Source organism: Amia ocellicauda, chromosome 8 (assembly GCF_036373705.1).
Source record: "Amia ocellicauda isolate fAmiCal2 chromosome 8, fAmiCal2.hap1, whole genome shotgun sequence".
Lineage (NCBI taxonomy): Eukaryota > Metazoa > Chordata > Actinopteri > Amiiformes > Amiidae > Amia > Amia ocellicauda.
The window spans coordinates 25,340,964-25,351,766 of NC_089857.1; the positions used below are offsets into that span (position 1 = coordinate 25,340,964).

Consider the following 10,803-nt stretch of genomic DNA (forward strand, 5'->3'; position numbering starts at 1 on the left):
GCCTTAACTCATATGTGAACGGAGTCATAGTTTTAAGGCGGCCCTGAGCCAGTTGAAAACTAGTCCAGCTTTTTGAAATACAGACACTGTACTACGAAGTTTTTTTAAATGGCAAAAAACCTAGAGGAGCACATTAAACTGTACTGACACTAGGGCTGGGCGATATGACTTAAAAATAATATCTCGATATTTTTAGAAGTTTGGACGATAGACAGTATATATCTCGATATTTCTTGTTTTTATCCAATCAAGCTACAACATAAGACCAAAGACATTCAAACTACAAGTATTTCGTTAATCATTAAATATGCAAAACTAACAAATAAAACATGCAGGCTGTCTTGGTAAATATATGCAGAATGCAACACATTACAAGGCAAGTGGTGTGTGATTACCATTACGTGTGTTATGTTATGGGATTATATATATATATACACACACACACACACATACATACATACATATACACATGATTTACTGTCACATAACAACAACACAAGTAATAGTAATCACGCAACACATGCGCTGTAAAATGGTATAGATTCAGGTAGATTTACCACATCTGGGTTTATAGTGGCGCATTTAACATCTGTTAGACAGGGACATTTCTTCTCTGACTGTCGCTTCTTGATTCTGCTTACCGGTACAGCACGTGTTAATAAAAAATAGTTATAATAATATTATTATTATTATTATTATTATTAATAATAATAATAATAATAAAAGCTGTTGTACCACATCACCATCTAATGAAACTGTCTGCATCTGTTTGCATTGCTTGCAATTTATTAAAATGCAAACAAACTGTATTATTCTTTAATTTTTATACAAATTGTATCCGTCTAAATTAGCGGGGGTGGGGGTGCGATGACGTATTGTCGCGGGTGCCTGCAGATCGAGTTTAGCCCGGCGACGACAGCAGGGCGGAACGTGTTTCTTTTGTCTATTTTGGTTATTCTGTGTCAGTTCACTCTCCTCCATGTCTGTCTGTGTTGCTGATGCACATTTCTTGCCGCATCCGACACGTGTGGAAGAACCGGGAAGAACGCAAAGCGTCCTAATGATGAAAAATATTGCCGTAAAGACTGGGATTTGCGACACCACGATATAAACGATAGAGCATAATATGAAACGATAGATGATTTTCTATCATCATACGATATATATTGTCATATCGCACAGCCCTAATTGACACTAATGAATTATATATAAACATCCAAACACACTCTGGGTATAATGATGTATGCAGAAAAACAAACCGCCCCAGTCTTCATTTATGGGAATTTATATGTACAGCCATCAGTGTTTAACCTTGCGTACCGTGCACCTTTTCTTGTTGGCATCTCTGAGTGGGACCCCATTTCTGTACCACTGGTACTGAGGAATAGGCTTCCCCACGGCAGCGCACTCCAGTTCCAATGTGTCCCCAATCATAAGTCTCTGTGGCTGGGGCTGGATCACAATTTTAAATTTTCCATCCAGGGAGTAACACGCTGATCCTAAAGAAGACAAACATTAAGAAAGGCATTCAATGCAAGCTTTCCAATCCCTATTGAATCTTGATACAATTTCAAATTACCCTTTGTGAAAAGGCTAAAACAATTTTCCTGGTTAATATTATAGTCAGGACTCACCGTAAGTTGCTGCCATGTCATATACTTCCAGCTGTGCCCATTGACTGAATTCAAAGGAGCCACCACAATTTACCCTGCAGATGTAGAAGCCCGTATCACCTACACGAACCGGACTGAATACCAGGTCTGGGGAATTGCCATTCGGTACCTTTGTGGAAGAGATAAGAAAAAACAATCATACATGTTACCTTAAGTTATTATTAGATGACTCTTTGTTAAGTGCTATTATACATGCATAATAATATAGCCTGCCAAATTCAGAATTGTTTATTTTTGGTGAGATTAATTTATGAACAAATTATTTTTGTTATTAAGTGAGTTTAATTTTTTTGTTGGGTTCTAAATATATATATAGGGCAACAGAAAAAAAATGCTTACAACAGAAGATATGGGTCCCGAGTATGCAGACTGGAAGCCCTGAACTAGGTTGTTTAGATGTCGATAGTAGTGTAACCAGAAAATGATTTACATTACTTCCCTGAAGTTAAGTGTACAGGTTTAATTACCATTGTCTGTTTGTAGCAAGTAACATCAGTTTATCTAACTAACATCTGTCTTTGAACTGAAAAAAATAACTTGAAGTAATTATTCTCCTCTGATTTACTTATATAGGCCAGGGTTTCCCAGTACAGATTTTTCAGGGGGTCTGTAGAAAATGTGTGAAATAGTAAAAAGCAAATATTAAAAGTGTTATAATCTCCTTCCCCTGCTCCCCTGACCCTGTGTATGTACTTCCAATATCCTGCAATGCATCCTGCTTAAATTATGTGCTATTATATTGAAAAGGGAATAATGTACTTTCCAAAAGACAGACTGGCCTCAATGGCAGGGAGTAGCCTTCATTTTGCAAGCAGATTGTGGACGAGGTTTGCGTTTACATTAGCAATAGGTTTGCCAATGACGCCTGTAAATACACAAGAATTGGGTGTAACTCCTGTTTGCTTTCTTGCATAAATAACAAAAGACCCCTGAAATAAAAGGTATGCAATCTCTTGCTATGTTAGGAATGGGATGGGATGTCTGCCTCAGAAAATGGTCATCGAAGCCAGTACTCTTACTAGCAATTTCTCTGTCTCCCCATACACCAATATCATGATTGGTTGTGATAGACTATACACTCCCACCAAGTACACTGTGTACCCTCCCAAAACTGTATTTCTGCCATTTCTTTAAGAGTTGCTTGATAATGTTGTTCTAAGTAATGTGTGGCTAAGTAAGTTTTTCAAGTGATGATGTCATCCTTGTAATACTGTATACATGCAGTATTGTATGTTAGGTCAAACAAAACACCCATGTTGTGTTTCTGCAAAAAGACCTGTGTTGTAAATGTTTCTGCAGCAAAATTACATAATAATAAAATATTTTTTATACAGACCACACATAGGTTGTCAAACTAAAACAAGTTTTGGATAACTTGTATTTTCTCTCAGGCCCCCTAAAAATAATACAACAAAAGAATGCAAGACTGAAGAAGTAACTCCGCAAAGCACTGTCAGCAACCCCCCACCCCTAAAACTTGAAGTCTATAAACGCCCCTGGTGATGGCCATGGTTGACAAATGTAAATGACTACTATCTGCTAAAAAAGTATGTGAATCAAGTGTTTGTGTTTGCAAATATTGGTGGTAATTAGTTCTGACATGCAAATAAAATGTAATGAAAGCTCATAAACTTACCCAGTTATGATGTAAGCATATTGTCAAACAAAATATTTAGTTCACTGATAAATTAGAAGATTTCAAACTTCTATAAGCCGTAGTTGTGACATTATCCATCATTATATAGGCACATGTACTGGCACAAAACCAACCTTTCTTGAAGCCTTCCCTAATTGTATGCAACACAATTTTTTTAGTTTTTGGCATTTTAGACAAATTTATCACACATATGCTTTTAGTGTGAGAACCATTATTTTGTTTGTATTTTAATCTTAATTAGGGCTGTGCGATTTGACGATATATATCGTATGACGATAGAAAAACGTCTATCGTTTCATATTATGCTATATCGTTTATATCGAGGTGTCGCAAATTGAAAACTTTACGGCAGTATTTTTCGTCATTAGGACGCTTTGCGTTCTTCCCGGTTCTTCCACACGTGTCGGATGCAGGTAGAAATGAGCATCAGAAACACAGACGGACATGAGGAGAGAAAACTGACACAGAATAACCAACACAACCAAGAGACACTTTAGTGCACAAACGCACACGGTCCGCCCCGCTCTCGTCACCGTGCTGAACTCGATCTGCACACCCCCACCCCCGCTAATTTAGATTGATATAATTTGTATAAAATTAATAATAATAATATTATAATAATTTGTTTGCATTTTTATAAATTGGAAAGCAATGCAAACACCTGCAGAAAGTATCATTTTCTTTTTATCAAGATGGTGAAGTGGTTCAACAGTTGTATAATAATAATAATAATAATAATAATAATAATAATAATAATAATAATATTATTAACTAGTTTGTATTAACATCGTGCTGTATTTGTAAGTGAAGAAATGTCCCTGTCTAGCAGATGTTAATGCGCCACTATAAACCCGGCTGTGGTAAATCTACCTGAATCTGTACCATTTTACAGCGCATGTGTTGCGTGATCACTATTACTTGTGTTATTGTTGTTATGTGACAGTAAATCATACTGTGTCTATGTATATATGTGCTCTGAGGAAGATAAGTCGAAACGCGTAAGCATTATAATGTTCACTTTTTCTCTAATAAATAATTTTTGAGACATCGGTGAATATGGACAATTTTTAGACGGGAGCTGCTGTCCTTCCTTGACCGGATAATTGTTCTATATAAAATCCCTGGGATAATGCACCCCGCATTTAAGATTTATTAAAACTATTGTAACGCCAGCTATTTTTAAACTTATATATATATATATATATATATATATATATATATATATATATATATCCCATAACACACGTAATAGTAATCACATAACACTTGCCCTGTAATGTGTTGCATTCTGCATATATTTACCATGACAGCCTGCATGTAATATTTGTTAGTTTTGCTTATTTAAGGATTAACGAAATACTTGTAGTTTGCATGTCTTTGGTCTTATTTTGTGGCTTGATTGGATAAAAACAAGAAATAGAGATATATATCGTGCATCGCCCAAACTTCTAAAAATATCGAGATATTATTGTTAAGTCATATTGCCCAGCCCTAATCTTAATATATTAAAACACTGATTTTGCTAAGAAGATAGTGAGATTTGTTCTACAATTTGTCAATTTCAATATATCATACATTGCCACCACACTCATATATCACTATTGTAAAACTGTAAAACTGTTTTCTTTACATTTATATGAACAAGTCCAAAGATATCTCAGCAGCTTCCACTCACAATGAGCAAAGTATGAACATTTTTCAATTTGTCATAGCAGATATGCCATTTAGTTTAAACTCATCAACAATATTTACTGTTGTCGGGTTACTTAATCACATTCGTGGCTTATCAAGCTAAGAAACTAACCCATCTCAACTGAACTCAAACATCTTTTTCCTCTTGTTGTAACCATGTAAAGTCAAGTGTTTGTACAAGAAAAATGCTTCTTTACTTCATATTATGTTTCAAGTGACTTTAAGAATGATGAGATTAAAGAGGTTTGTACTTTTTTGGTATACTGTGTGTATATATATATATATATATATATATGCATATACACACACATACATATACCTGTTATGTTTAGAATGCAATATAAATATAGCCTTTATTACAAATATGTGAGTTTTCCACATGGAACAGGACTCACATTTGACATTCAGTGAGATACTGTTCTTATCTAAATGACATTTAGTGGTTTGAAACAAATCTACTCATGGAAACAAGAGTGCCCACCTCTTCTTTTATTTTGAACCATTGGTACTGTATGTTTGGATGTCCTGCAGCATGACAGCCAAGACGAACAGTATGTCCAGAGAGTACTGCCTGAGACTGTGGCTGGATGATAATTTTAATTGCTGTTGAATAACAATACAAAACACAAATGAGAAGCAATTCTTATAAATATTACATGAACAGTTCTGTTTATCTGAAGAGGTGGTGTGCAGCCCTGTTGTCCTACATGTTTTATAGATCTCTTTTAAATCAGTAGTGGGTAACCCTGCTCCTGAAAGGCCACACTGTCCTCTGGATTTGTACCAATAGTTCTCTTGAAATGTCAATAGTTTATGTGAATGCTCATTTAGCATTGAGAATTAAGATATTAAGAATTAAGATAATCTAACTTCAAAAACTTCTATATATAGTTATCTCTTTAGTCCCTCCCCCCTGCACTCAACCAGTATTGAGTGGGTAAAAAACTACTTCATTTGACACACTATGAAAACAACAAATAATGTTATCAAACTTACCAACTTAATAAAGAACATAATTTCTCTTGTTTATTGGCCATACAGTTAAGTGTTAGATGACAACATGATAGATACTGAAGTGGGATTGTTTTATGTATGTGTCAATTATAAAAAGAAACCTAAAAGATGTTCTAGTCTATTGAGAATGCTGTACTCTACTGAGAAGAGTATGGATAGCCATATCTGAGATGTTTGGTTATACAGACGTTCAGTTTGTACCCATTGAAGAATCTGCTAACATTTTACAAGTAAGTAGCTAACCTGGAGGCTTTATGCATTGGAGGGCTTCTGCATGGCCCATAGTCTGTAGAAACTCCACCAAGTCTTTCACTGAACACCCACGGTCTCCAATCAGCCGCAGTAAACTCCGCGAAGGGCTTCCTTCCAGCTCTAAGACTTTCAGAGAGCATTTCTCCATTTCTTCCATACTGTTAAAGAAGTAAAACCATGGGACTGAAAAAAAATGGACTCATTCAAACTTTCAAAGACAAATTGTGATCAGATTGAAGATAATGGGGTTCCTGAAAGACTCAAACAGTATTCCTCCATCCATCCATCTTCAAAACCGCTTATCCTTGCAAGGGTAGCAGGAAAGCGGGAGCCGATCCCGGCAAGCACAGGGCGCAAGGCAGGAATACACCCAGGACGGGACGCCAGTCCATCGCTGGGCTCAAACAGTAATTCCAGTTGAAATATGGGATGAGCCCTATATGCACTATAGTCTGCATGACTGTATTGATTCAAATGTGTGAATTGACATAGTCGACAATAAAACTGGACAAGTACTACCAGGACTAGCTTGAGTTGTCCATGACTTCCTTGGATTGTTAAGCAACAGCAACTGAAGCAATTTACTGCCCATCAGCTGTAGAGTGTCATCAGGGAAAGCAGGTTTAGTCCTCTGTATGATGATATAACTGCTGTTTGCACTGTGGACTCACAGTATGAAAAGAAGCAATTGGCTTTGGAGAAAACTTTTCGGAAGACACATTAGCTGTTTACTTCTATGTTGCTACAGACGTTGTAGGGCTCATATCATTGCTTGAAGGCTCTTTAGAATGGAAGTAAGGTTAAAAATTAGCAGAAGCATCTTGCCATATCTAGCTCATTTGGTTGATTTAAGGATTTGATTAAGCTGTTTAAACCCACACTCTCACATCTTTGTGTAAAGATCTTTCTGTTTTTAGACTTTAAAGCATTTCCTCTTAATTTTCCACTCGAGTCCTCCAGTGCATGTACCAGTTCAATTGACTTTATCGATAACTTTCTGGGTCTTGAATATTTTTATTGAAGAGATCAATTGCTTTTGATCTAAGAACTGATTCCAAGGCAGCAACGTTTTTTTAATCATGTGGTAAAAAAAAATGTACACAATAATACAAATGGTGTATGACTAGACTGTACAACATAAGTATTTCCTTTTATTATAAACTAATAACTAAGTATCCTATCATCTTGTTGTCTTATATTTTTTGTGGCCATTCTTACTATGCGCATATAATACCCTGTGCCAGACTATTTAATCAATGCTTTTAAAGTGTAAACTCCTTCCCCCCACTGTTTACTCACTATACCAGAATCAAAAACACTGATTTAAAAAACAGTGGGCCAAAACAGAACCCCTGGAGACTAAGAGCATCCCAGTGTTTTCCTAGTCAACCACTTTATCAGTCACAGCTTGGACTGAATTTAAACTTGAATGAACTTGAATGTTGACTGGAGTGCCATCTGTCCCTGTCACTCACCTCACTCTGAAACGCCTGTCATTGGCAACTATTTCACCTAGCTTACGCCATCCTTTGTTGTTGGTCTTGTCCAGCACTTCACTTAGCTTCTTTAGGACAGGATCCTTCAGGGTATTTACATTTAATGAATAAAAATCTGAGGAATCTGACATCTTGGCAAACTAGCAGTTTCCTCAATTTCTGCAGAAGTTTAAATTTTCCCTCACAGTGACATCTGTTTAAGTCAGGTGCAGTCCTGTTAAAAAAAACAAAAACAAAAAGCCAGTCACATCAGCAATGAAACAGTAAAGCTAGTGTGCCTAAGTGTGCGATAAAGAAATAAAGAAGAAAACCTAAGCAGTGTCAGATCTAACGCATGCAACAAATAATAATGCTACTGTAGTGACGAAGTTGTATTACAATTATTAGTATCAAATCTACTGTGGCTGTGGATGTTGCCATTTATCTCCCTCTCTGTAGTGAGATGGAAATGTGGCAGCATGGTGATAAATCTGTCAAAAAGTACTTAGTGATGCTCCCTGGGGAACAGAGCTGCAAAGGGGGTGACCAGTTCAGGACAGTCTCCCAGGCCCAGTGCCAGGAGGATTACACTGGCCCACTCTCTAACTGTAATTCTGTAACCTCACACCGTGACAGCAAATTATTATAATTATAATGTATTTATTAGCAGACACCCTTACCCAGGGTGATTTACAGTTTTCATAAGAAATGTTTTCAAAACATTACAAAGTGCAGGAAATACAATCTGTACAAAATACAATAAGAAAGTACTAAATTGTCACTATCCAGATCCAGGGTGTGGACAGGTGTCATAAATCCAACGATAGGCAACACTGCGTGACCCAACTGACCTGCAGTGGAACGTCCGAACATCGCGATACACCAGTGAGGAATAAGACCACGAAAGAGAGACCAGATCTGATCATCAGGAAATACACAACTACTTTTCCAACTGTTGGACTGAATATTGAAACATATTAACATAGCGTTGTAGCTATTTTTGAACAGAATTGAACCGCTCTGTTCACTGAACCCTCGACCTTATGGTGGAAGTGAGAGACACCATAGGATCAGCAAAGACTTATTTCCTTCATCCTGTGAACCACATCCTGGGAAGAAGACTTTACAGAACTAGACCCAGATTTATTCCCAAAACAGGACAACCTACGTGCCTGTGAGTCACCACACTCTCACCCAAGTCTGGCCCATTCGGGGAGTGTCAATAAGCATTTAAATATTCAACTCTCAATGTATTTGTTTTGGTTAATGTATTTGGTTAATGTTCCTTTAATAATCTCTGGCCTTTGCTGTTATTAATGATAGGTAATATACCAAACTGTGTATGTAATATTCCTTGCTTTGTGTGATAATCAATGGATATGCCTATATATACAGAAATACCTTTTGAAATATTCTTTATGTATTTCTAGCCATATCTAGTTTAACCTATACTATACTTCCTATCAGTCAGGTATCACTCCCATAGAATGACTGAGTGACATTTGTCTTTCACATTATACATTTTTACTGGTTTTCTACATTTTAGCTTTATTTCCTGTTATCTTCATGAAGCAAGATATTTTGTATTAATTTAACAGCTGTGTGTGTATTTGATTAATAATAAAAATAATAAAAAATAAGCTCTACTAATAAAATAACACAAACCGTAATGATTTCTCAATAATCAATCAACAAAATACAAGATTAATAAGCCAAACACTACACTATATGAAGGTTATGTGTAATCAGGGAGTCTTTCTGATGTTTTAAAATAACTGTTTTATTAAATTTCACTTAGGAGCCTCTGCCATGTTCAATACTGTCACACTTCTTCTTCCATTGGTATTTTATTAGAAACATTTTCCCTTGACAAATGCAAAGCAGGTTTCAAATGATTAGAGTCAATTCTAAGTGTCAAGAAATCTAATTTGCTTAATTTCTACATTGTCTTTATTCACCCATATGCACGTGCAGTGGAGAGGATCATTAATATAACATAGACCTTAATAATCATATTCCTAAATCAGTCATTGGGGCTCACTCAAACAACAACTACACTGTTTCCAATCTTTACAAACAAATGCAATACATTTCCAAAGTTATAATATTGCATTGTTCATGGTGCTAGAACTAGTTTTAAAAAATAAGTTTATGCTTTTACTTCTAAAAATCCTTGAAGCAAATTTAGCATAGTGCAAAATATTTAATCTGGTATGGCCAGTAGCATCAACACAATATGACTTTCAATATATATATATATAATTGGATTCTGCAGGTTGACAGGTTTGCCCAATCATTTTATTCAACATACTTAAAAAAAATGTTCATGGTATCAGGCAAAAACAGGGGAAGAGGGTTACAACTACCAGACACACTGTTTTCAAGGACAAGGCCTCATTTCCTGTGTTGCTTTTCACTCTACATGGTAAGAGGGCAGTTTGCATAGTATGTGTTACAATCAAAGCAACGAATTGCTGCCAGGGGTTGACATTGAAATCAATGCTAATCAAAGTCTACCTGCCACCAGGACTGTGATTGCCCATCCTGTGATTGTGCTACTTTGTTTGGGTCCAGGGGAAGGGAATACGAACTGGACTATATTTGACTACCTGATTCAAGCATATCTTCTGATGAAAGCTGGTGGACATCGTTTGACTGCATAAATATGAAACCTGCCCACAAGTAAAAACACACCACTACAACATTAGATGCAGCCTCGATAATTACCACTGCTACCTGCATCAGTTACAGTCATACTTGTTTGAATAGCATCAGCAAGCTCCTTACCAACCCACTAGTCAAAAGATCATCGGATAAGCCTGTTAATGACATTTGAAACAACGTCTGAATAAAGCAGACCCAAGGGAGAAACAAGTGTGAGAAGACTGACAGTGTTACCCAGGTGGCAACAGTAAAACACTTTGGTGGAAATGTGAAGGCTTGGGATGCCATTACTGGTGCACAAACACAGGATGGTAATACAAAGGGTTCAATTGAGCAAAACTTCTAAAACAATACGCTATGATAACCTGAAATAGAC

At 36.4% G+C, this 10,803-nt stretch overlaps 1 protein-coding gene across 3 annotated transcripts in view; it reads right to left on the reverse strand.

The window, feature by feature from the left end:
• Nucleotides 1–10,803, reverse strand: part of malt1 (MALT paracaspase 1) — a 29,251-nt gene that overhangs the window by 18,005 nt on the left and 443 nt on the right. For all 3 annotated transcript variants that reach the window (XM_066710794.1, XM_066710793.1, XM_066710795.1), the window contains exons 2-6: nucleotides 7,764–7,998; nucleotides 6,280–6,446; nucleotides 5,504–5,625; nucleotides 1,635–1,782; nucleotides 1,321–1,499 (exon numbers count right to left, since the gene is read on the reverse strand). In XM_066710794.1, the coding sequence (XP_066566891.1) occupies nucleotides 1,321–1,499; nucleotides 1,635–1,782; nucleotides 5,504–5,625; nucleotides 6,280–6,446; nucleotides 7,764–7,915 (768 nt within the window). In that variant the 5' untranslated portion in view covers nucleotides 7,916–7,998. The remainder of the gene's footprint in view (nucleotides 1–1,320; nucleotides 1,500–1,634; nucleotides 1,783–5,503; nucleotides 5,626–6,279; nucleotides 6,447–7,763; nucleotides 7,999–10,803) is intronic.